At 50.4% G+C, this 26,043-nt stretch overlaps 3 protein-coding genes across 8 annotated transcripts; 1 reads left to right on the top strand and 2 right to left on the bottom strand.

Moving 5' to 3' along the window:
• Positions 1-7: 7 nt before the first annotated feature.
• LOC128256587 (transcription factor Sp4) lies at positions 8-3,510 on the bottom strand. Its single transcript, XM_052987063.1, has one exon. The coding sequence runs from the start codon at positions 3,250-3,252 to the stop codon at positions 364-366; it is 2,889 nt and encodes a 962-aa protein (XP_052843023.1). The 5' UTR covers positions 3,253-3,510; the 3' UTR covers positions 8-363.
• Positions 3,511-4,498: 988 nt separating this feature from the next.
• Positions 4,499-5,346, bottom strand: LOC128256670 (signal peptidase complex subunit 3). The gene has a single exon (XM_052987186.1). It carries the CDS (start codon positions 5,255-5,257, stop codon positions 4,718-4,720), a length of 540 nt encoding a protein of 179 aa, XP_052843146.1. The 5' UTR covers positions 5,258-5,346; the 3' UTR covers positions 4,499-4,717.
• Positions 5,347-5,796: 450 nt separating this feature from the next.
• Positions 5,797-24,968, top strand: LOC128256517 (ankyrin repeat and KH domain-containing protein mask). 6 transcript variants are annotated; one of them, XM_052986958.1, is made up of 19 exons: positions 5,797-5,937; positions 6,940-8,176; positions 10,691-10,729; positions 11,129-11,264; positions 11,331-11,574; positions 11,646-11,817; positions 12,195-12,494; positions 12,887-14,843; positions 14,912-14,976; positions 15,037-15,264; positions 15,344-16,532; positions 16,602-16,687; positions 16,780-17,055; positions 17,120-17,734; positions 17,802-18,087; positions 18,171-19,099; positions 19,205-23,254; positions 23,323-23,502; positions 24,094-24,968. In XM_052986958.1, the coding sequence occupies exons 2-19, from the start codon at positions 7,007-7,009 to the stop codon at positions 24,130-24,132; spliced, it is 11,961 nt and encodes a 3,986-aa protein (XP_052842918.1). In that variant the 5' UTR covers positions 5,797-5,937; positions 6,940-7,006; the 3' UTR covers positions 24,133-24,968. The 6 variants fall into 6 exon arrangements, with proteins under 6 accessions (XP_052842918.1, XP_052842892.1, XP_052842901.1 ...); XM_052986932.1 differs by having other exon boundaries at positions 18,171-23,254; XM_052986941.1 differs by having other exon boundaries at positions 11,649-11,817; positions 18,171-23,254.
• The last annotated feature ends 1,075 nt before the right edge of the window (positions 24,969-26,043 follow it).

The raw sequence follows: 26,043 nt of genomic DNA on the forward strand, positions 1-26,043 counted from the left end.
TCTCAAATTGTAAAATCGAAGTTTGCTTTTATTGAGTTTCGTTATCCTTCTATGTGTCTATGTGAAGGGTGTGTAAAAAACGTGTTAAAAACATTGAGTCTCTAAAAAATGTATAAAATTATTAATAAAATCTTAGCTACAATACGAGGCTCGATTTATACTATGTACACTATGCTAGGATGATCCGCAACCGGAACTGTACACGGAGTTAAACATTTGAAATGCTCGCTTTTACATAATTACGCTATGTACAATTTACAGTTAGAACTAGTTTACATGGTCCCACGGGGCGTGGCAGGGGGGCGGTGGGTGCTACGGGAAGTGGTCAAACAAGAACTGTTCCATGAACAGCGACTCCGAATGCTAGTTGGACGAGTTATCGCCCGGCTCGCTAACAGCAATGGTCATCTTTGCCTCATCACCGCTGTCCAGTTCCGGCTCGTCGTCGTCCTCCTCGTCCTCGCCATCATCCAGTTCGTCCTCGTCCAGCTCCTCTTCATCTTCCTCATCCTCTTCGGTCATCTCTTCATCCTCCTCGTCATCTTCGTCCTCGCCGAAACTGTCGCCTCCGCCGGTGGCCTCTGCAGCCGGCAGCTGAACGATCGTGGCCCCGCCTGGCGTCACAGTTGAGCCCGCAACCGTGGCCGCCACACTGGAGGCTCCACTGCCCGCCGTCGTCGCTCCGCCGCCCGGAATCTCTATCGTCACAACGCCGCTCATCGTGCTAATGCTCTTCGGCGCATTGCCGCTCTTGCCCTCCTGCTTGATGCTCAGCTCGATGAGCTCCACGCCGGAGCGGCTCTTGAAGTGCGTCTTGATGTGCTTGGAGAGGTGATCGCTGCGCATGAACTTCTTGTTGCACTCGCGGCACTGGAACCGTTTTTCGCCCGTGTGAGTCCGCCGGTGGCGCTGCAGCTCATCGGAACGCGTGAACCGCTTGCCGCAGAAAACCCAGGAGCAGACGAACGGACGTTCGCCAGTGTGCCAGCGCAAGTGAGCTCGAAGATGGGAGGTCTTGCCGTACACCTTCTGGCAACCGGGGATGTGGCAGATGTGCTGGCGCTTCTTGTCCGAGTGCTTCTCGCCGTCGGTGCAGTTTGGACAGGTGCAGGCAACTCGCTTCAGGCGGGGCTTCGGCTCTCCAGCTGCCGCTGCACCGCCGCCTCCCGAGCCACCACCTCCTGTACTCGCCACACTGATGCTCACATTCAGATTGCTCTGGGCTGGAGTGGTTATCGTCGTCGTGCCACTGTTCGTGCTCCTTATGCTGGCAGACGCTCCCCTAGCCTGCGTGGTCACAGCCACCACTTGGCCGCCGGTTGGTGCAATTGTTATCTGAGTGCTAGAGGTGCTCACCAAGTTGGCTTTGCTTCTCGCCGGTAGCGACATGGGATTTGATTGTGTGGCTGGAGCTGGGGTGTTCGGTGGATTCGCCGTTGGCTGTGGCAGCGCCGTGATCTGAATAGAGGCTGGTATGCTCAGGCTGGACAGGGAGCTGCCCTCCGTCTGCAGGAACTTGATCTGCTGCTGTTGCGGCGTCGATGTGCTCGGCGTGGAAGCGGGTGCCGGTGGATTGCCGGTGGCGCTGATGGGTCCAAAGGTATCCGGCGGCTCTTGTTTAATGCTGGTAATCATATGCGTGGGACTCTGCGGCTCCTGCTTGGGCATCACTTGCACTTGGCCCTGGGTCTGAACATGGGCCTGTGACATGGGCAGTTGGGTCAGGACCTGCTGAAAGTTGGCCGGTAGATTCGGGGGCAACTGGTTGGCGTGGATGATTTGCACTTGACCCAAGCCCGGTATGTTCTGAATGGGCAATGCCTGGAGATTGGGCAGCTGCATCGGCGTGGGCACGGCAGCTGGAGTGGGCGCAGGGGCAGGAGGTGCACTCTGACGCAGCTGGGCGGGAATCACGGTCAGCTGTTGGCCCTGGGCATTGGTGATGGTGATGGGCTGGTTGGGCGGCAGCTGTCCCCCGGCCGAGGCCTCGCTGATGGCCTGGAGGAGCTGCTGGTGTTGCGCCTGGACCTGTTGCTGCTGCTGTGCCTGTTGCTGTTGCGCCTGCTGTTGTTGCTGGGCCTGCTGCTGTTGTTGCTGTACTTGCTGCTGCTGCTGCTGGTGAGGATTCTGAATGTGTATAATGTTGGCATTTGGCGGCAGCTGGGGATATGGCATGGCCAGTTGCACCTGCTGAATTTGCCCGTTGGGCGTCACAATCTGAGCAATCTGCGAAAACTGCGGGATGATTTGCATCTGCGAGGCGGCGGGCATCTGCAGGGATTGTGCCTGCATTAGGTTTTGTAGTCCTCCGCCGGCCGTTGCCGCTGCCTGAACAGGCACATGAACCGTCTGGTAGATGGTCTGGCCGTTAGCAGTCTGCACGGGTATTTGCACGGCCACCGTTTGTTGCTGCTGGGGCACGGCCTGCGCCGGAAACTGCACCAGTTGGGGACGCAACTGCAGCTGGCCGTTCTCCAGCTTAATGGATTGACCGCCACCCAGCAGGTTGGAGATGTTTCCCAGCAATCCGTTGGCCGCCGCCACCGAGGTGGGTATTTGTAGGTTGGTGCCCGGGATGGTGATGCTTCCAGGCAGCTGGCTCACTGTCCCGCCGGCGGCTCCGCCCGATGCGGTGGCTCCAGAAGCATTCGTTCCCTGTGCATGCTGCTGCACTGCGCCCTGGTGCACTTGCTGCACCTGCTGCTGCTGCTGGATGAGATTGGTGACGGGTATTTGAATGTTCGTGCCGGGTATGCTGATCAGCTGAGTTTGCTCCTGAGCCATCCCGTTAAGCTGTTGCAGCTGGATGCAGTTGGAGGCTGCCGGATTGGGCGCCACTTGGGGAGCCCTCAGGATCTGACCGCTGGGCGTAATGAAGGCTTGCTGACCGTTGATGTTCACTGCCTGCGCTGTGGCGAGCTGGGCATTAAGGTTGGGTATAAAGATGGCCTCCTGGCCATCGATGTTCACCGTTTGCATGGGCATGGGCTGGACGATCTGGAACATATTCTGCGGCAATCCAGAGGCCTGGCCGCCACCAGATACCGCTCCGCCGGCGAACTGGGGTGGCATCTGGTGGATGTTGATGATCTGCTGCATGGTGGGTGCTCCAGGAGCACCCTGTGCCTGGGTTTGTGGGGCAGCGGTACTCGGTCCGCTTGGAGGCGCCGCTTTGGCGGATCCGCCGGCTGCCGAGGGAGTGGTTGGGGGCGCATTGTTCGCCGCACTGGCGGCACTCTTGTACTGCAGCATGGCAGCGCTTTTAATTGAGATTTCGGCAGTCACAAGTGCTTCGAGCGAAACATGTCCAGTTTTTTTCTCGCTCAGACGCGCAACACTGCCAGCAGATTTGGTGGCATTCAAACGCAGATGGCACACACGGGTTCATGTACACTGGTGCGCGGGGAACCGTCGCTTACATTCGAACACATAGAAAACCCGAATTTCAAAGGCAATTTCTCGAGCTTTTGGTTTTTAATTTAATTTTGTTTTGACAAACACAAACGCAGAAGAAGAAGAAGTGTGACGAGACAGGGTTGCACAGTGAAGTCTACCGATAGCCGATGACCGCCAATCGAACAATCAATAGCGCCAATGCGATAACCGCTGAGAAAAAGGTAGGAGAAGTGCGCCGATAAGCAAAACAAAGAACTCGGCGACAGGTTGTCCCAGCGTGTCATTCCCTTTTAAACCGAAATCCCACTGAATAAGCATGGAGTTCGACGCCGCGGGTCTCGATTGCCTGACCAAGAAGATGGCGGATCTTCTGCTTGAGGAACAAAATACTACTCCGCAGCAGATCGAAACAATAAAGAGGGAAACTATTTGGGTAGGAGAGCTGGAATGGTCGGAGAAATTAAAGCCGGATCAACCGAAACATCTACAAACAATGCATTGCACCGTGTGCTGCAAGATTGTTGATGGCCATCCCGAGATCAAGGCGCAGAACTGGCCGTCCAAGCTGCCAACGCAGATTATGCCCAAACATCTGCTTGCTAAGATTGGCGGAGGGCTGCTAAAGAATTCCAGACTTGTGATTTTTAGACCTAGCCTAGGAGGAGCCCTAGATTCGCTAACTAAGAAGATGAACTCTGGCTACGCTTGCTGCATCCACATCTCCAGCTCAAACTGTAATGATAAAGTTATTTTTCTTTTTTACTCGCCCGAACGTGATCTATTTTTGGGATTCATTCCCAACAATCAACTAATTGTCATCGAAAGAATTCGAAAAGTTGTCCAGGAGATCCTGGAGAAACAAGCAGTAGTAACCTGATGGCGATCCAATCCCAATCTCTTGCATGCGAATCCGAATTTCTTTACAAATATTGTTATTATTAATAAAAATTTTTTGGGTGTATCTATTATTAGGCTTATATATTTATTTGGGTGATTTGCTTCAGACTTTGCAGTCCTCAGCGAAAAAATCTGTTTTTTAAAGGTAAAGTTCATGAGAATTTTGATGTACTAACATTGCATGTATGAAAAAAAAAGTGCAGAATTGAATTAACTATTACAAATTTATTGCTAATACTTCGTATTACCTTCATCCACAAATACGAAACAATTATAAACATGAACGATTTTGAGGGAGTTAACTGAAAGATCTTTCAGTCCGAAATCTTCACAACGAGATTTTATTTGGGGGTTTTTATTAGATACACACTACAAGCTGCGGCTCACAAGCGGAACCAGCTTTAAATTTGCATTTGCACTAGCTCTAAATGGACGAGGTGGCATAGTCGGTCGGGAACTTGAATAGGTGCTTTCCGGTGGCCTGAACGGAGGGCAGGAGTCCGGCGTTGGGGACGATGTTCCACGAGAGGTAGAGCGAAACGTTGCGATTGTCCTTCAGGCCGTTGCCGTCGTCCCAGAAGTAGTATTTGGTGTTCATGTTCTTGAAGTCAAGCACGGCGTTCTCGCCGCGCAGGATGATCTTGTCCCAGAGGACCACCTGGTTGAGCTGGTTGGCCGGAGTCTGGTACTCGGCGGTCAGGTAGAGGAACAGCTGCTTCACGTTCCAGTTGAAGATGCCGGTGAGGTTCGTCTGCAGGTCAAAGGTGACGTAGCCCAGGTCGTGCTTCTCCCGCGAGGCTCCGTAATCCGGCACATTCTTCACCAGAACTCGAACCGTATTGATGTTGGCCTCGGTTCTGTAGTCCAGGAAAACGGTGGACAGGAAACAACTAAAGGTGAGGCAGGCCAGGACGCTCAGCGTATATGCCACCGTGGCGTTTCCTCGGGTTAATACCGTGTGCATCTTTAAATCGTTGAAATCCCTGCAAGTCCGGCAAATGACACGTAGTGTTGTTAGTTTGGAAAAAAAATCCTAATTAGTGCGACCGTCGCTTGGCCATTACAATAATCCTCTCCGCATAAGAGAAACTCAAATAGTCCAGTGGTTCAGAGCTCAGCTTTGATTAACCGGTGATTTAACCCAAAAAGTATCTCCTAGAATATAAATAAAATCTATATTCTTTTTTTGTGGTGCTTTCTTTTAATTGACAAAAACCGTTCTATCTTAATTTAGCAAGTAAGACATTAACTTATTTTTTCGTTTTATAAATAGTAATAAAACCTTAAGTGTTATTAATAATAAAAATTAATTAATAAAAAAGGATGTTAACAAAAGGTTCTATATATCCAAGTTCCTAAATCTGAAAATGCTTATAATTTAAATTTTTTCCTTAGTTATAAACGAATAAATCCCATAATGCTGACAGTGCAGTCACACCAAACCAAATTAACTGTTATCGTCTGCCTCCGATACCCGATTGTACCGGGAATGGCATCGCCAGGTGGCAGCCCCGGTAAAGGAACTAGTTCCACTTCCCAGTTCAATTCAATATCCGGGAATAATATGGCGATCCGAAACTCTGACGATAGACAGAGAATTTAACACTGCTGAAAAATTGATTAATTTGCTATAAATTTTAAACGGTAATACGCGCAAATATCGCTAAACTTTTGGCGACTGTGTGGGGCACACAATGTGATAGTTTTCTGACCCGCAAACGGCACTTAATTGGTGAAAATAGCCATCGGAATAGTGGCAAAAAAATTTTCCCTTGTCGCTCTGCTATTTTCTGCCTTCGTCTGCGCGTGCGACCGGGACAGCAAGAGCGGCCCGACTGGCCGCGTCGTTGCATCGCGTGTGCGCAAGCGAGACGAGGCTATCGACCAAGCGAGAAACGCATACGCCAAAGTCGAAAAGTGATTTTTTCTTCGTCCGTTCGGGCGAAGTCGAAACTGCTGCGAAAAGTTTTATAAATAAAGTACTGCAATTGCATATGCGCGAGAGTTATTAAACGCGCAATGTGCGTTCTTTGATTGGCCGTTTAGGCGGCGTTTCTCCTTGCGATTATATAAATAGTGAAGCACGTTGCCCAAGTCCTAATTGCGCATCTATTGTCTTGTGTCCGCAAATAAAAGAAATTAGCGAAATAAACCTGGCGGAATTATGTGAATAAAAGTGTTTTTTTGTTTCGCACCTGAAGAATTTTCGGTGTAAAAATGTGAATCAGTGGACAGGGGAAAATTGAATGGAATGGGAGAATTAAATTGAACGATGTACGAACGAGTGTGCGAAGGCAAAGTGAAAGAATGCGCGGCGTTGCCACTCCGCTGGCCTCTGTTTGTGTGTGCGTGCGAGGTGCTTAAGTGTGTATGTGTGTTAGTTTCTTTGCCCATCGCACATATGTATATAAGCCAATTCCTAACAATATCCAAAAATCAATATAACCGAAGAACCTATTTTGTTGATATGTTTTTGTGTTACGATCTATAAACTGCCCCTCCTTGAAAAACACATCAACAAAATAGTAAAATTCACTTAAAGTAAGATTTACTTGGGAGTACTTTTTGTTTACCCACTCGCAAAAAATAAAAGCATAGAAAAAATTTGTAATTTCAAACCTCTCTCCCCTTTTTAAAACCCAAAAGGACGCGTGAATTGAAAGTAAATCAAGAAGATAAACCCCATTAACACAACCTCCAGCGAGAGAGTAAAATGAATAATGATGCGAAAACCCATGAATGCGATGACTTGAATGTGCGCTCTACGGCGTATTTTAACCAACAAACCACAACCAACCAACCGAAAGCAACCAGCAAGAATAACGCAGGCTCCAATAATAACAACACCAATCAAAAGCCCAACAGACAGTTCAATCATAATTTACCTCGTATTGCCGCCGCCAGACATTCAATAGCCTCCGCTCTACTGGCTAGTAATAGTCTAAAATCCAGTGGCCGGAAGATCCTGACGGCCAAGAATGAGCCACTGACGACGACGGAGTCATCATCAGGCGCATTAACCACAACACCCATTAATAAAGCTGCCGCCTCCCCAACCAGCCGATTGAAAGTTAACAATAACACCAATAACACTGCCAAGATGTCTGGAACCAGTAGCAGTCAGACCTCGGCCACACCCACACCGCCCACGGCCACCAGCAGCAGCAGCACAGCAACAACAACGAATAGCAGCAGCGGTGGGAGTGGCGGTGGTAGCGGTACTACGGTCATAGCCAATCCCGCTTCGGTAACCACCACTGCAGCAGGAAGTGCCGCAAAGTTCCGTGCTGCCGTGGCCTCAGCGCCCAGCCCAGCACTGCCTGCCAACGCTCCTGCAAATGCAACTGCTCCTGCCCCCAGTAGTAGCTCCTCCAGCTCCTCGTCCTCGAAGAAGACCCGAGCAGCAGTGGCCGCCCTGAAGCGGCAGGTTGCCTTGCAGCAGCAGCAGCAGCCCGTGGCCGGAAATACCCCCAATTTGACCAGCAAGGATTCGGCGCATTTGAAATTCGCCGCAACCACTCTGCTGATGGGCGCCGCAGCCGCTGCCGCCGATAGCAACGCTGGCGCTGCTACCGGTGGATCAGGAGCAGGAGGACCCAGAATGGCCCTCAACCCCGCAGTAGATGTGGCCAATGCCGCTGCCGTGCTCAAGCAGAAGCTGAAGGATGCGGCTGCCGCTGCCTCGGCCTCCGCCAACAATCGGTCCGCCACCTCGTCCATGTCATCAAACGCCTCCTCGCTGTCCTCTTCGGCTGGCATCGTAAATGTCTTCTCCTCGGCGCTGCAGAACATCATCACGCCGGACACGGACACCGACACCGAGTTCTATCCCCAGCCAGTTACCACAGACCTGTCCGAATCGGAGGAAGAGTCTGTCTCGGAGGTGAGTGTTTCAGATGCCTGATATAATGCTTTCAAGCTTAAGCGTAGTGCTGAATAGATTTCAGTTGCAGCTTCCATTAAACTCCAAGCCAAGTGTATAGAACCGCTTGATTTGTACTGTATCTATAAAGGAATTCGTTTAAATCTGCCCTGCATGCCCTTCGAGCCTATAAAAACTCTGTGGAACATTTCAATATACTTTGAAATCTATTGAAGTAGAACTAGTTATTAGTCATATATAGAAACGTATAATCAATTCGAACTTTACTGTACTATTATATTTCTCGGGTCGTTTTGTTGATATTAAATAATCTATAGCTCGACTTTATTTTAGCATATACTCTTCCATTTTAGGTTAGTGTTAAAAGGAGCTGAAATGCAAACTAGTATGTTGCGTTGTTTTTATATTAAAGAAAAGATAACGTGAAATATACCTTTAGGTAATGCTATTCTAAAATTGTTGTAAACGTTTTTAGGGAATATATATTTTCTGTTCGAATAAAATACAAAATCTGTATAGGCCCCCTATTCTGAAGACATCTGAGTCATATTAAAAGGCCAAACAATTAAGCTTAGGCAGATCACTAAAAGCGTTGCTTTATCACTCGGCTGACACACCTTATCAAAATACAAATACCCAACATTTTGTTATCTTAGCTGTGCAAGTGTTTATATTTCCAAGTAAATCCCTACTTGCCGCTTCACAGATTCTCATTATCTCAGGTGGTAATTCTGTATTTACGTGGGGAAATACCTCACATTTTTGTATTATATATCCACGCATTTGTTGTTGCAGCAAAATTTTCTCATTTCTCTCCCCTTTCCCTTACCTGCGTATGTGTGTGAAAGCCCTTCACTCCTGATTGTGTGGGTGAATGATTTATCAGCTGTTCGAACGCTCGCTACTGTGTGTTTGTGTGCATAAATACCTATTTCTTTGTCTAGCACACTAGCACATGCTCAAATACAAAATTATAAAAGTGAACTGTTAAAAATGTAAGAGCTTTATTATGCTGCAGCTACTCAATAAAAGGTCATTGCATCGGTAGCGATTGTAATTGACCCCGCCTCTCCCACGCAAATTAGTAGTTTAATTTCCTCGGTGCTTGCACATGTACATACTTTTTTTTTCGGCTGCTTTCGCGAATTCTCTTTTGGGCAGCGTGACAAAGATGTCAGGCGGCGATCTGGCAACTCCGTCGCTGCTACTGCTTCTTTCTAGCTGCTGTTTTTTGTTGTTGTAGGTAACAGTGAAACACTTGAAAATAACAATAATAAATAAGAGCCATAATAATAATAACGCACTTAGAGTGTAATGAACTTTTTCGATTTTTTTTTGGTCAATTTGCTGATTATATTTTGCTGTGGCGTGCAAACATTTTACGGTTGATTTTCTTTTTCACAAATTTACCAACACACACACACACCCATACCATTTCGCAGCAACGAGAACAAACGAACAGCTCGGCTGCTGTTGAACTCGTTCATGATGAATATTTTGTTGTAGGTTCTCTTTTCTTCGATTTTCTTTCCGCCACCGTTTATCCGCTTGGTTATGTTCTTTTATTTTCTGTTTCTGTTCATTCATCAAAGGTTAAGCAGACAGCACTTGGCCTCGTGTTGAAAATGTATTTCGGCAATTTTTTCGGCATTTTCTTTTTTGGTTCAATAATTTAAGGCGTGGGCGTAAACACACACACACATTTCAACACGCACACATGCACCTCTTACGTGGCGGGTGGGAGTGTGTGCGTTCAGTTTTTAAATCGATGTATGAACTGCACTTTCTGAGTCATACGGTTCTTTAAATTTCCAAGGCAATAAAAACTATTTGGAAGTTTACAGGATTATTGGTGACTGCAACAGTGCTATACTGTTTTTGTAAAAACCTTTTTTTCAGTAATAAGTTACTCCTGAAAATTTAAAAATCAACAAAATATCACTGAAAATTAGTGTAGGGGAAAAATGTAATTATTTAAATTTCTTGTTATTGCTTGTTTTTGTTGTCTCCTCCTCTCCTCTCCCTCTGTTATCGATAATTACATATTTTGGCCAACCTGCCTCCATTTTTTTGGCCGCACTGGCAACGCCGTCCAAACGTCACTTATTTGAAATTTCCTATGGTTCACTATGCAGTTGCTGTCACATTTAAAACTTCTAAATGCTAAACTTCCCAAAAAATAAAATAGACTCTTAAATTTTTGGTTATAAACGAATTTGAAGGCGTCTGACAAGCAAAATACACGAATTTGAAGGCGTCTGACAAGCAAAATACAACAAGGCAGTGATGGTCGACATGCCATCTTTTTGCACGCTTTTGCTAAACTTGACCAAAACGATGATACGAAGTTTCCGATTCAGCTTGGATTTTCTGTTCAAGACCTTCGTCCATGTAAATCGGCCGTAGACCCACCATAAAGCTGAACTTTTCCATACAATCCCCAATTTCTACTCTCTGCTTGCGTTAATTTTTATTATTTATGTATACGTTTCTTTCGTTTCTCTTTATTTGTAGATCCTATTGGCATTCTTGTGTTTAAGGCCAGATCTCCTGGTAAGTTTCAGTTTCGCGTTATATAACCGCTACCCAACCCGCTCCAAAATTAAAACGAACAAAATCCAACATTAACCGAAGGCAGTTGTACTAAACTATTAATTTTCGCCAAACAATTGATCGGTTATTAACCCAACTACTCCGCTTCCTCCTCGCACACATCAAAAACACACATAAAACCACACGACTTTGTTGCTGGCCTTAGACAACAAGAATGTGCTCTACTGATCAACTATTATATAGCTTCTCTAATTTGTAACTTCCAGCTTAATAAGTATATTTGTAGGCAACTTCTTACTACTCACCCCCAGTACAAGATTTAAGTTCGTTGGTAGAAATTAGTTCGATTTGACATGTGTCAGAGCCTAACAAAACGAAATGAATATTTTTTTCTTAAAGGACGATATTCCCGAATCGGATCCGGATAGTTGCCCGCACGAGGGCGAGGTTCGTGAGGATGAGGACGAAACGGAGGAAGAGTCGGAGGACTCTGATGAGTCCGAAGGCGACGACGAGGAGGATGAGGAGGAGATAGGTGAGTAATGAGCTGTTTAACAAAGTAATAAGATCGCTAATCCCTTGACAATCCTTTCCCTTATAGATGTGATGCAGGACAATGACGCAGACGACGAGGAGATCGACGATGAGGACGAGGAAGAGGACGCGCCCGAAGTGAGTTCCTTCCTGTTGGACGCCAACAACAAGCGTTCAAGTAATCTCACCGCCCTGCTCGAGGCCGCGGCCAATGAGAAGGCACCCGTCCTGCGCCACGCCACCCACGCCATCGACGAGACCAAGCAGGCGCTCACCAAGATGCGCTGTGCCAACAGTCCCCGCGACAAGAAGTGAGCTCTAGCCCCCTGTTTCAGAATTGTCCCGTGTATTAATCCTAACCATGTATCTCCCTTCGCTGCAGCAGTGGTTTCTCCCGATCCCTCGTGGCTGCCTGCACGGATAACGATGTCAATACGGTGAAGCGGCTGCTCTGCAAGGGCAACGTCAACCTCAACGATGCGGCTGCCTCCACGGACGATGGCGAATCCCTGCTCTCGATGGCTTGCTCCGCGGGTTACTACGAACTGGCTCAGGTATGGTTATCCCGTTTTTTATAGAGTTGGCATGATAATTGTGTGTGCAGCTTTAGCTCTAATCACAATTTTTGTAAGCTCCTAGTTTTAACTACTAGTTAGCATTGTATAAATAAATAAATATATAAGTAATTTTTAATAGCGGCATAAATATTTTTGTACCTGTAATTTTCTGACAATATGGCAACGCTACCCCTGCACTTTTGTAATCCTGATTTGGCCTATCGATAAATACCTCGAGATGAGAGCCGCAGACAAACATCCTGCGGTTTTCGGAAAAGGACAAATAACAAAGAGATTAGCCATGCAAATGCATTTCCTTACACCTTGTATTTGACTCGTAACCTTATATCCAACTGTCTGTTTATTTGGCACAGGTTCTCCTGGCCATGTCTGCCGCCCAGGTGGAGGACAAGGGTCAAAAGGACTCGACGCCGCTGATGGAGGCCGCCTCCGCCGGTCACCTGGACATTGTCAAACTGCTGCTCAGCCACCACGCCGATGTGAACGCCCATTGCGCCACCGGCAACACCCCGCTCATGTTCGCCTGCGCCGGTGGCCAGGTGGATGTCGTCAAGGTGCTCCTCAAGCACGGCGCCAACGTCGAGGAGCAGAACGAGAACGGACACACGCCCCTGATGGAGGCCGCCTCCGCCGGCCATGTGGAAGTAGCAAAGGTAGGTGACCCCAATAAAACTGAGTTTTAGGACCTCGAAAGTGCAGAAAAAAAAATTAAATTCATGTTAAGAATACTCCATGAAAGAGTTTTTCCTCAATCCTTTAAAACTTGCAAAAAGAAAACGAAAAAATAAACTTTAATAACAAATTAAAGAGGTTAGTATAATGTTATTATGTGAGCCTTTCGAGTGTTTACTGTATACAATCAAAATGATTATAATCCGAGATTTGAGAGCGGTGATACCTCCTGTGACCTGAATCGAGTTAATGATTGGTCTGGGCAAGGTGCCAGCTCTGTGATTTAGTTTGATCTTATCTGATGCATTTGGCAGAAATGTTTATTTGCAATTGCCTTGCTAATTGCTAATCGGGTATTATTGTCACCATTTAGGTGCTGCTCGAGCATGGAGCCGGCATCAACACCCACTCGAATGAGTTCAAGGAGAGCGCCCTCACACTGGCCTGCTACAAGGGTCACCTGGACATGGTCCGATTTCTGCTTCAGGCCGGCGCCGATCAGGAGCACAAGACCGACGAAATGCATACGGCCCTGATGGAGGCTTCGATGGACGGCCATGTGGAAGTGGCACGCCTGCTTCTGGATTCCGGTGCACAGGTAAACATGCCCACGGACTCCTTCGAGTCACCTCTAACGCTGGCCGCCTGCGGGGGCCATGTGGAATTGGCTACCCTGCTGATCGAGCGGGGTGCCAACATTGAGGAGGTGAACGACGAGGGCTACACACCGCTCATGGAGGCCGCTCGCGAGGGGCACGAGGAGATGGTGGCCCTGCTGCTCAGCAAGGGTGCAAACATCAATGCCACGACCGAGGAGACCCAGGAAACAGCTCTTACGTTGGCCTGCTGCGGTGGCTTCAGCGAGGTGGCCGCCTTTCTGATCAAGGAGGGCGCAAACCTGGAGCTTGGCGCCTCCACGCCCCTTATGGAGGCCTCGCAGGAGGGACACACCGACTTGGTGCGCTTTCTGCTCAAGAACAAGGCCAATGTCCATGCGGAGACTCAGACAGGCGATACTGCCCTGACGCATGCCTGCGAGAACGGGCACACGGATGCGGCCGGCGTGCTTCTATCCTACGGAGCCGAGCTGGAGCACGAGTCCGAGGGCGGACGAACGCCGCTGATGAAGGCCTGTCGAGCAGGACACCTGTGCACCGTCAAGTTCCTCATCCAGAAGGGCGCCAATGTCAATAAACAGACCACCAGTAATGACCACACTGCCCTGTCGCTAGCCTGTGCCGGGGGCCACCAGTCCGTGGTGGAGCTGCTGCTGAAGAACAACGCCGACCCGTTCCACAAGCTGAAGGACAACAGCACAATGCTGATTGAGGCCTCCAAGGGTGGACACACACGTGTGGTCGAGCTGTTGTTCCGCTACCCGAACATTTCGCCCACGGAGATGGCAGCAGCTGCGAACGCTAGCCAGGCAGCGGCAGCCACCGCAGTCCCATCTGGCCCGCATCAAATGCGACTGCAGTCCCACAAGATCATCCAGCAACAGCTGCAGCATCAGTTCAACGCTCCCCCCGGATTGCACGAGTTGTCGGAGGCGGCACGCGCATCCAACCAGCAGCATTTCCACCAGCAACAGTTCAGCAGTGCCGGCAACGGATCCTCCAACATCGTGGCCTTGGGCACTGGCGATTTCTTGGACGCCGGCGAGCTGCAACTCACGGCGACAGCGGGCATGGGCGCGGGAGCAGGAGCCAGCACCACAGGCAGTGAGGCTGGAATGGAGGAGTATGGGGAGGTCGGAGGAATCGACCTGACCACCCTCGGTGCCCAGCAGCAGGAAGGCCTCATTGCCAAGTCGCGACTTTTTCACCTGCAGCCTGGCTTCGAGCAGCAACAGCAGCAGCAACAACAGCAGCAACAACAGCAGCAACAACAACAGCAGCAACAGCCACCTGCAGCCGGTCAGCACCAACTGGTACCGTGCAAGCACTTCGATCTGGACATGGAGCACATTAACTCACTCCAGCCGCCGCAGAAGGCGCCGCCAGCGCCTCCGGTACTCTTCCACACCGTTTGCCAGCAGCCTGTGATTCAACAGCAAAGTCAGGGCATGCTGAAGGGCTTGCTCCCGAACCGCGTTCGCTCTCAGAAAACCGGTGAGGTAGTAGAGTTTGTCGACTGTCCCCTGGATCAGCAGCAGCAAAATGAGCAGGTGCGTACGCAGCCTTTGGGAGAGGATGGGAAGGCTCCGCAGTTCGCTTGCGTTGGAGAGGATCCACGGCTGCAGCGCCGACGTGGCTTCATGCCGGAGCTGAAGAAGGGCGAACTGCCGCCGGAGTGTAGCAGCAGTGACCCCAACGAGCTAGCCCTGAAAGGTAAGTCTTTGGCATTTAATGCTAGTTCGTATGTCTGATGGGTATTTCAATTTATTTTATGCGAACAGGAGCCGAAAACAATCAGCCCGTACCGACAGCACAGGACAATAGTGCCTGCGCCCAGATCCCAGCGGTATGTCAATTATTCCCATTATAAGAATATCCTCTAGAACTATTTGTTTGGAACTTTCAGCGAAACTCTGGCGGAGCCATTACCCACTCTTCGGAAGTTCTCCAGAGCACAGCCATCAGCGACAGGCCCAAGGTTAAGGCCACCAACAAGAGCAATCGCAAGCAAGCAGCCGCAGCAGCAGCAGCTGCAGCAGCGGCGGCGGCAGCGGCAGCAGCAGCGGCACAGCACGCCCAGCAGGTGTTGCCAAACCTTCAGCAGAACCCGATGGTGTCCATCTATAATAACCTGGTAAGTTTTATGCTCGATAACCACATCTATGCATAAAGTTCCTCGTAAAGCAAATGAACTAAGCCTTTTATTTTCGCAGCATATGCAGCAGACGCATCTGCAACTTCAGCAGCATTTGCAACTGCACCACCAGCGTGTTGCTCTGGACAATGCAGCTGCTGCAGCTGCAGCAGCGTCTTCATCCGGGAACGTGGCCTACTCCAATTCACCGGCCTCTCCTCTCGCCTCCCCCACTGGCAGTGGCAACTACGTCGACCAGCAGCAGCAACAATCCTTGGATGTAGCCCTGCAGCGCAAGACGGCCATGGAAGATTTCCGTGGAATGTTGGAAACTGCGGTGAACGGCTCGAGGGGCAGAAAAGACCTTGCCCTAAACACACCCCAGCTGAACTTCTTCAAGGACGGCTGGCATATGGTGGGAGTGCACAATTTCTTTGGTGATCAGCCCAAATCGCCCACTGAGACTCCGCCGGAGATGGAGGAGACCACCATGTCCTCGCCAACCGAGGCAGATCGTCTTGGACCGGAACCGCGGGCCGAGATGAAAAATTTGGCCACGCTCTGCTCGGCGGCAGCAGCAGCTGCTGCTGTGGCTGCGGCCACTAAGGATCAGGACGAGATTGGCTCGGAGCTTGAGAGCGATTGCGATGATGACGCCGAGGGTGGAGCTGAGGCAGATGGCGAGGAGAACACATTGCCGCCCGAGCCGATTGAGTTGGCTGCCGCATTGCGTGAAGATGGCATCATTGTGGAGGAGGAGGAGGATGATGAGGACGAGGATGATGATGATGAAGAGCAGGACACAAACAGCGGAGAGATTGATAAACTCAACTACGAGGACGAAGATGCTGAGGTGGACAACGACGGGGAGGTGGACTACATCGATGAAGACGAAGCTGGTGGCGACGGCGAGGATGAGGAGGACGACGGAGACGATGACGAGTTCTTCTTAGACGAACCCGACAGTGATCAAGGAGCCGGCAACAATAACAACAACTCTAAGAGTGGCGCCAGTTCGCTGCCTCTCAAGCAGCGCAAGATGACCACTCGGCTGGAGAACCTTATCCTCACCTCGCAGTCGCTGTGCGACTTCCCGCCCGAACTCACCAACTCTGAGCTGGTCCAGGTCCTGCCCCAAATAAGCCACCTCAAGGCGGCAGCCAGCAGCAACGCGGCGCTGAACAACGTGCTCCAGCAACAGCTGGCCAAAGCAGCTGCAGTCCACCAGAAGCTGCAGTTCCGTCAGCAAGAGGGAGATCAGCAATGCGGTAAGCTAGCAGATAATGAATTGCCGGTTACTCATTTCTTAACTGAACTGTCTTACTCTGTATTTACAGAAGACGATGGTGGCGCCAGCGCAAATGAACTTTATTCCGGCCTGGAGCACTTTGCCAATGATGGCGAAATGGAGGACATATTCCAGGCAAGTTTCCCTCTCACTAAAATAGTATGAATCTTTGGATTCGATAAAATTGTAGCCCAAGAATAATCATTTCTTTGACATTTTGGTTAAAGGAATTGGCAAGTAGCCTGAACTACCCAGAGCTGGCCGAGTTTAGCCTGAACCAGATGTGCAAGGGCAGGTTTGCTGGCAACTGGGCTCAGTCGTCGCCCAAGTGGGCTGGACAGGAGCAGTTGGTGGGCGTGGTAAGGTCGCCGGGTCTCGTTAACCCTGGCGATGTTCCGCAGGATGCCCAGCGACAGGCGAATCTCGTTCTCCTGGACTATCCCATGCAGCAGAACATCCCCCTCGACCAGCGACTTATTGAGGCTGAGGAAATGCACCAGCAGGTGGGTGTTTTTTGTTCTCCTCAGATTTGATTTCTATTATAATCTTAACTCATTTCTTTCGTAGCAACTCCATCAAACGCCGCTTTCTTTGCTGCCATTTACGGACGATCAGCAGCAGCAGCAGCAGCAGCAGCTTCACCATCAAGCTTTGCCCAATGCCGGCGATTTTCATCAGCACCAGCAGCTCGCCTTAGAATCCGATCCGGAGCTAAAACAGCAGCTGCAGCAGTACTCCAATGCGCGCACTATCAAGGCTTTGGCCGCCCAGCACCAGCAGCAGCAGCAGCAGCCCGCCACCAACTTTGTCTACAACGTGGAGAGCGGCGACAAGAATGCTCCGCCGGTGCAGTTGCTTTTCCAGTTGCCGCCGAACATGACTCAGCATCAGGCGCAACAACAGGCCTTTGCAGAGCCTCTCACCGAGCAGCAGCAGCAGCAGTTGCACGCTGAGCAGGCCCATCTCTTCCAGCATCGAACCGGCGGTCAGCGTCCGCCCACCCAGAGTGAACTAGAGCAGGTGGCCCAAGAGTTGTTGCTCCAGCGCAGCGGCCAGGTGCCAGGAGCTCCCGTTGTGGGTGTCCAAACACTGCCGCTCAAGCAAAAGCACTTTAACCTGCAGGAACAGCTGCTCCTTCATCCTCCGCCGCACATGCAGGCGCCCACCTGTGTCCAGCACCAGGTAAGTGGGCACGATTCAAGGGAAGAGCGGCCAGAGGCTTATGTCAAATCTTTAAACTCCCCTCCAGGTGGCTACGCAGACGCATCCTGCCTCCGTGGTAGTGCCGCAGCCAGCAGTTGGTCAGTACGCGCAATTTGCCCTGCAGCCTGCTCAGCAACAGCAATTGCAGCAACAGCCAGGCCAGCCGCAGAACGAGCTATCCATTTGGCCGATGGCCACGCCTACACCCACGCCTAGCAGCGGTGTGAGCGCCAGCAAGTCGATGCCCGGCGGTATAGCCAAGAAGGCCATTGACAAGCAGTCGCGCAAGGATCGTCGCTGTGTGATGCGCCAGACACCAGCCGGCAGTCAAGGTGAGTTTCCTTTAAATCATTTGTGTCCATAAAACTTGGTGGGTTCATGGCTTAGTCATAATTTAACACCGTTTCGTCCACAGTGAATACCAACCAGCATCAACAGCCCCAGGTCGCAACCGCCCAGCAACAGGCCCAACTCCAGAACCAGTTGGCCGTGGCGACCACCGTGAGCGTGGACAAGACCATTGAGATTGACTCAGAGACGGAGTCGAACCACGACACCGCCCTAACATTGGCCTGTGCCGGCGGACACGAGGAGCTGGTGGAGCTGCTGATCAATCGGGGGGCGAACATCGAGCACCGCGACAAGAAGGGATTCACACCGCTTATTTTGGCCGCCACCGCTGGTCACGACAAGGTCGTCGACATTCTGCTCAAGCACAGCGCTGAGCTCGAGGCCCAATCGGAGCGCACCAAGGATACGCCGCTATCGCTGGCCTGCTCCGGCGGCCGCTACGAGGTGGTGGAACTTCTGCTCAGCGTGGGGGCCAACAAGGAGCACCGCAACGTGTCCGACTACACGCCACTGAGCTTGGCGGCCAGCGGAGGCTATGTGAACATCATTAAGCTGCTGCTCAGTCACGGAGCGGAGATCAACTCGCGCACGGGCAGTAAGCTGGGCATCTCCCCGCTCATGTTGGCCGCCATGAATGGCCACACGCCGGCAGTGAAGCTGCTTCTGGACCAGGGGTCCGATATTAACGCCCAGATCGAGACGAACCGCAACACGGCCTTGACTTTGGCCTGCTTCCAGGGCAGGCATGAGGTCGTTAGTCTGCTGCTTGACCGACGCGCCAATGTGGAGCATCGGGCCAAGACGGGACTGACGCCGCTCATGGAGGCCGCCTCGGGTGGCTACATAGAGGTGGGTCGCGTGCTGCTGGACAAGGGGGCGGATGTGAATGCGGCGCCGGTGCCCACGTCCAGGGACACTGCTCTGACCATCGCCGCCGATAAGGGGCACCAGAAGTTTGTGGAGCTGCTCCTGTCCCGTAACGCCAGTGTAGAGGTAAAAAATAAGAAGGGTAACTCCCCACTCTGGTTGGCCGCCCATGGCGGGCATCTCAGTGTGGTGGAGCTTCTTTACGACCACAATGCTGATATTGACTCACAGGACAATAGACGCGTGTCCTGCTTGATGGCCGCTTTCCGCAAGGGTCACACCAAGATTGTCAAGTGGATGGTGCAGTATGTGTCGCAGTTCCCCTCCGACCAGGAGATGATCCGCTTCATTGGCACGATCAGTGACAAGGAGCTGATCGACAAGTGTTATGACTGCATGAAAATCCTGCGTAGCGCCAAGGAGGCGCAGGCCGTCAAGGCCAACAAGAACGCCTCGATCCTGCTGGAGGAGCTGGATCTGGAGCGGACGCGCGAGGAGAGTCGCAAGGCAGCCGCCGCTCGGCGTCGTGAGCGCAAGAAGAAGAAGAAGATGGAGAAGAAGGAGGAGAAGCGCCGCCAGCAGCAAGGCAGCGGAACTGGCGGAGACGATATGCAGGGCGATGACGATGATGCCAGCGACAAGGACGATGACTCGGACAAGGACGACGAGGATGAGGAGGCAGCGCCGGCCGCCGCCCGTGAGGAGGGTGACTCGGGCATTGATCAGGGTTCATGCTCCAGCGGCGACACCAAGGGAGCGCGCTTAGTAGGCGGCAGCCAATCCGTTCAGGCTGTAGAAACGGCAGCCAACTCGGCGGGGTCAAACAACAATCAGGGAAAGAAGAGCAAGAAGCAGCCGAAAAACAAGGCGGTAACCGTGGAACCACCGGTTTCAGCTCCCACCACGCCACCCGTCAGTACATCCACTCCGAGCAGCGTCCTCAAGGGCATCTCTGTGAAAAAGCAACCGGCAATCGAAGTTGTCCGGCAGCCTCCTGTCACACAGCAGGCTGTTCCTTTGAAGCGACAGCTGGAATTGAAAAAAGAGGAGTCAACTATCAAGAAAAAGGAGGAGAAAAACAGCAGCTCAAACAGCAGCAGCAGCAGCAGCAACAACAAGCGTGAGAAGGAGAACCTTGCGCCCAAGGAGGTGGCTCTGCCCGCAAAGCAACAGCCCAGTAACTCCAGCAAACTGCAAAGCAGCGAGTCCGCTAGCAACATTAGCAGCAGCACCGCCACCAACACCAGCAGCGCCAACACCACCACCCGCAAAGAAGTGTCCAAGCCAGTGTCACAAGCCACCAGCAGCGCCAGCCTGAATCCTGCCAAGCGCAGCGAAGTCGACGGCTGGAAGGAGGTGGTGCGCAAGAGCAGCACCCAGCAGACTACGGCGGTGGGAGCGAGTGGGGCTCCTGCCCCCGTGACGGCCACCAGTTCGGCCACCAGCGTGCAGCACCATCCGCATCACCAGCACCATCACCTGGCCAACAGCTCGAGCAACAGTTCCAGCTCCTTGGCCCCGGGCGCAACTTCATCGGCATCGTCGGTGCCCGAGATGACTTGCAAGAAGGTGCAGGTGCCGGTGAACGCCATTTCCAGGGTGATTGGACGTGGCGGGAGCAACATAAACGCCATACGGGCCACCACCGGTGCCCACATAGAGGTGGAGAAGCAGGGAAAGAACCAGTCGGAGCGCTGCATCACGATCAAGGGCCTGACGGATGCCACCAAGCAGGCACATATGCTGATATTGGCCCTAATCAAGGACCCCGATGTGGACATCTTGCAAATGCTGCCCAGGATCAACAGCAGCATTAAACAGTCGTCCGGTGGCGGGACAAACGCTCCGATGGCCGTGGGCACTTGGGACAATCGCACCGCGGCCGGTGTCAATGCGTATACCTTTTCATCGGCTGCATCCACCACCTCCACATCGTCCAGTTCGTCGGCCAGCTCCACCACAGCGGCGGGAACTGCCTACAGCAATGCGCACAAGCAGCAGCAGCAGCAGCTGCAGCCCGTGAAGAGCACAAGTGGACGGTCCTCAACGTCTGCCAAATCCAATGGCAGCAGCTCCAAGGTGTCATCCTCAAGTGGCTCTAGTTCTCGCAATGGCAGGGGCGGCGGTGGCTATCTCAGCCAGCAAACAACCGGTGGTCGCAGTTCCGGAAGTGGCTCTTCAAATGGAGTGGCCAAGAGCAAGGCGGAGGGCTCATCCAAATCCGTGCCAGCCGCACAGAAAAGCACAACTGCTCTGGGCAAATCCTCGACCGTGGCTCCCGGTGCACAGAACTTTGCGAAGGCAGCTGCCATCTCCCAGTCCTCACCCAAGAAGGCAGAGGGAGGAGTGTCCGCTGCTGTGATCACCTCTGCAGGCGGACGCAGCAGTGGCGTAGTGGCTCCATTTGGCAGGGGAAAGCCGGTCGCTGGACAAGGAGGAGCTGCAACTGCGGTGGGTGGCAATGTTGCCCAACTTGGAAGCGGCAGCAGCGGCAACAGCAACAGCAACATATTGGCTGGACCAATTGGCACCTTCAACGTGGCGGATGTGGCCGCCGTAAATGCAGCAGCTGCAGCCGGTGCAGCAGCCACCGCCAACAGCAATGTGAAACCCATTGCACCTATTGCCCCGCCCAATAAGCGAGTAGGTTCACCCACCCAAGCCCAACAGCAACAACCGCAGCAGCAGCAGCAGCAACAACAACAGCAATCCCAGCCAGCACCTGGGCCGCAGCCACAACAGCAACCCCAACAGCCTCAGCAGCAGCAGCAGCAGCAACAACAGCCACCCCAGCAACAGCAACCACAAACGGCCCAGCAGAATCTGGTGATAAACACAAACCTGAACGACCTAATGGCCGCCTGTGCAGCAAACAATGCCAGCGATAGCTTCAGTGCCCAGCTGGCCGCCAAGTTGTCAAGCGCCTACTGCCTTTTCAGTGACTACCAACAATCCCAGTGGGGAAAGTTGGGCGATCCCGGTATCGGAGGAGGAGCAGGAGCTGTGGGCGATGGTCTGCCACAGGCGGATGCATCTAAGGCACCGGGATATAATCGTAATATTCTCAGCTCGCCCGTGGGCAGTTCCAAGGCTTCGTCGAACCACTCGACCTCGCCGCCGGTGGGAAATGTGATCCAACAGCAGCAGCAGCAACAGCAACAACAGCAGCAGCAGCAACCACCTCAATCCAGCCAGCAGAGTGTGCAGCAGGCCCTGAACATAATCACCAGTGGAGGAGCCGGCGGAGGAGTTGCTGCAGCGCCACCCAGATCACCGATGGTGTCCGCCAACGAAGGCAATGCCACGGGAGGCCAGCCCTCTATCAATGGAATCCAGACACTGGGTGAGTCGGCAGCTGCCCATTCACCGGGCGTTATCAAGCCGCCCACGGCCACAGTTCCCATTCAGCGGCATGTTCCTATGCCGATTTCTGCAGCAGAGGCCGGGGCTCCACCCACGTTCGGAGCGATTGGTTCCAATCCAGCCACCGCTGGCAATTTATCGGCAGTTCAAGCAGCAGCTGCTGCCGCCGCCGCCGCCATGATCGATCGCCATCAGCAGAACTTGCAGCGAATGATCTACGACAAGGCGGGAACCTCCCTCCCGCAGCAACAACAGCAACAGCAGCAGCAGCTCAACTATCCCATGGATCCCTCGACTTCGCCGTACATTGTGGATGGCAATAACCTGTTGCGTTTGAATCCACGCGCTTCGCTCTTTGCGCAGGGCAACAAGCAGCCACAGCAGCCGCCGCCACAGGGTGGAGCCCAGTCGAATATGTTCGGAGGCAACCAAGGGAGACAGCCACCGGGAGCAGGAGCCAGGCAGCCGGGCGGAGCAGCCGCACAGCGCTGGTATGGCGGTGCCCTAGAGTATCCCACGTACACGGGTCGCGACATGCTGCACCTGGAGAACGGGGCCGGCGGAATGGCGGGCCTGGGCTCCCCATCTGCCATGTCGCCCAATCACGACGACATCCGCAAGATGCCGCGCCCCATTGGCACGGAGCGTGCAGCTTCCTGGAAGTTTAACAACTTTAACGTGGCCGCCTCGGCGCTTAGCATGGACGATGCCCTGACCAGCGCTCTACCGCCATGGGCGCACGAGCCGAAGGCGCAGCCGCCAGGTCTGCAGCAGCCGCCACCTCCGCCGCAGTCGCAGCAGCAGCAGCAGCAACAGCCGCTCAACTGGCTGAAGCAGCAGCAGCCGCAGCAACAGCAGTATAGGCCCTACAACAACGGACCCTATCCGCAGCAGCAGCAGCAGCATGAGCCAATGAATGTGAGTTTGCCACTGATCGATCGATTTAGTTTCCAAGTCATGCTTAATGGTTTCTTTGCGGATTGCAGATGCCAATGGACTATCACAACATGCAGGCGCTGCCGAACATGAACCAACAGCAGCAGCAGCAGCACGTCAACTTGATGCCCTCGTACGGCTATCAGCATTTTGTGGGCGCCCCTGGAGCGGTTGACATCTCCGCGCACATGCCGGACAAGATGGAGGTGTGGGATCACCACGATAAGCACGTGAGTGTTCAATTGCGCGAAAATAAAATACATTTGACTTAATATCAAAGTACAATAGATCCGTTTGAAATACATTTTCAGTTCGTAAATTTCACCATCGCCACTTGTAATTTTGAAATTAAAAAAAAATTGTAATTAATTATTTCAAACAAAATAAATTTCTCGAAATGTAATTTTTCAATCGTTAACCAAAAACTACTGAGCCGATCTTTCTGATTATTAGCAGCCTTATTTATTTATATTTATATATAATATTTTGTATAAAATATTAAGTTTATTAACATTTTTTGTTTCGTATGATCCAGTCAATACAAGTTTTTTCGCAAAAACAAAATCAAAGAAGGAGCATATGTATATTAAGCAGATGTTTAGTAATACAAAAAATACTAAAATGTATTTAATATATGTTTTGTAAGAATATATTATAAACAATTAGGTAGTTTTTGTTAAATAAAATACCAATTAAAGTTTTTTTTTGCGCTGCAACTGGAGTAGCTCCTAACATTAATCGAACCTATCTTGCCTACTTCCCAAATAAGTTTAAAAAGCAATCCTATTTTTATTTAATGTCAATTTGTATTTCTTCGCCAGATGCCTTGGACAAACTACACCACCAACTGGTCCAATTGATGGCCCGGCGACACTCAAAGGGAAGAACTCTTCGATACCTGCCGTTCAAGCAACTGAGTCGGGCAGCTATAGATGAGCAGTCTTCCAAAATACCAGGACCCAGGCAACATCAGTAGCAGCAGTAACAACATAAGCATCTCACTGATTTGAACATGCAAAGCGAAATAATATTTATTGAATTTCTACGTTTTCTATTCGGATTCTCGGCTTCTTCCCCCACTACTTAAACTTCTAACTACCTGCCAACCATCGTGAAACCAACTAACAACAAAACGAACTCATGTGAAAATTGCAACATGGCTTTGTTCTTTAGTTTATCGATTTGAAATCTGTTGAATTTGGGTGATTATTTAAATTCGCAGGTTATCTTGAAATTTAACCAGAGAAAGAAATCTTAAAAAAGCAAACGAAATGCAAATGATAAAAGCGAAAGAAAAGAAGAAAAAATGTTCGAAAGTGGCGCCCAGGCAACTGGGTGCCGTATATATTATTTATTTTTAAATGTATTGATATTTTTTTGAAGAAGAAGCATGAAGTTAGTGGTAGCTTATTGTTTGTGTGATGAGCGAGAGGGGAAACGAAACGAAAAGTAACTTTCACATACACACACACATGCACTAACCACTCCCCCGCACACAAAAACAAACATACATAAACACAAATACATTTATTTTAAGCTAAAAGTCAGTCTTATGAATGAAACATTAAATTGAAATGTTTAGCGCCAGCTAAAGTTCACACACAAACTTTTATTACAACACTTATACATAAATACATCTATATAAATATATTTAATAACATTAATAAAGGCAACCAATGAATGTCAAAACTGTAAATTCTAGGCGCGCACTTTTCTCTAACCCCCTTTCCCCCCCAAAAAAAAAATAAAAACCACCCACAACAAGAAGCTAACGAAACCGGAAACTAGAACAAAGCTATGAAAACGCATGCATACGCTATAAATTGAAAACAATGAGTATGAATTGAAGAGATACGCGCGAAAAGAAATTACTTAATTCAACAACTTACCACATTTACATACCATTAACTACTCCCCTACTTAAAGATACGCCTGTAAAAGATACCAAACCAAGACGAACGAAAAAACCCAAGGCGGAGCAGCTACATAGTTTGGTGTTCTTCGGTCTGAGAAACTCCTTGTTCGGTCCCCCGAAAAATGTAGCTAGTAGAAATTGAAATTGCTTAAATAACTAAGTAAAAACAAGATGAAATTAATGGTCGAGTAACGTTTTAATATTCCATTTACGAGAACTAAACGATATATGATAAAGATGATGAGACGAGATGAAACGAGACGACGAAGCGGCGCTTGCTTGCCATCTTTGATGCTTTTCCGACACTGCTCATAGACGTACATAAAATATATACCTACCTATATAGTAGCGAATAGCATATATGAGATACACAAATTTTTATTTCAAAGAAAGCAAAACTATACTAAACAAAACAAAACAAAAGAAAACAGAGATATGTAAAAACACTTGATAAACCCCTTCTTGCCCGATCTAGGATCGCACCACCAATATGCACGAGTGAGATCCGCAAGCGGGAAAAGGGTCAAAGGTAAAGGTGTGGGTCGTCAGGCAATTGCTTTGTAAAATTCTAGAGGAAAAAACGATGCTTGAGATATATTGCTTAGAGAACGTATTAATAAATAAGCAACCCACGCATAGCCACACAACACGAAACAACCCGATTACAAGATATACTTTATCGATGATAATGATGGATATGAAAATACGAAATAAAAGATAATTTAAGTGAGCATGAAACTACTTTTTTTCTATTTTTCAATATTTTAGCTGCAAGCAAATAATGTAATGATAATGTGGAGTTGTTCGTTTAAGTTATTTGATACAACAAATTACGAGAAATATATATACCACATAC

The sequence above is a fragment of the Drosophila gunungcola genome, chromosome 3R (assembly GCF_025200985.1).
Source record: "Drosophila gunungcola strain Sukarami chromosome 3R, Dgunungcola_SK_2, whole genome shotgun sequence".
Lineage (NCBI taxonomy): Eukaryota > Metazoa > Arthropoda > Insecta > Diptera > Drosophilidae > Drosophila > Drosophila gunungcola.

Coding starts and splice junctions, on each gene's coding strand:
- LOC128256670 (XM_052987186.1), bottom strand. CDS start 5,257: ATGCACACGGTATTAACCCGAGGAAACGCCACGGTGGCATATACGCTG.
- LOC128256587 (XM_052987063.1), bottom strand. CDS start 3,252: ATGCTGCAGTACAAGAGTGCCGCCAGTGCGGCGAACAATGCGCCCCCA.
- LOC128256517 (XM_052986932.1), top strand. CDS start 7,007: ATGAATAATGATGCGAAAACCCATGAATGCGATGACTTGAATGTGCGC. Junction 11,575..11,645: donor AACAGTCCCCGCGACAAGAA/GTGAGCTCTAGC, acceptor CCTTCGCTGCAG/CAGTGGTTTCTCCCGATCCC. Junction 18,088..18,170: donor GACACCAGCCGGCAGTCAAG/GTGAGTTTCCTT, acceptor TTTCGTCCACAG/TGAATACCAACCAGCATCAA.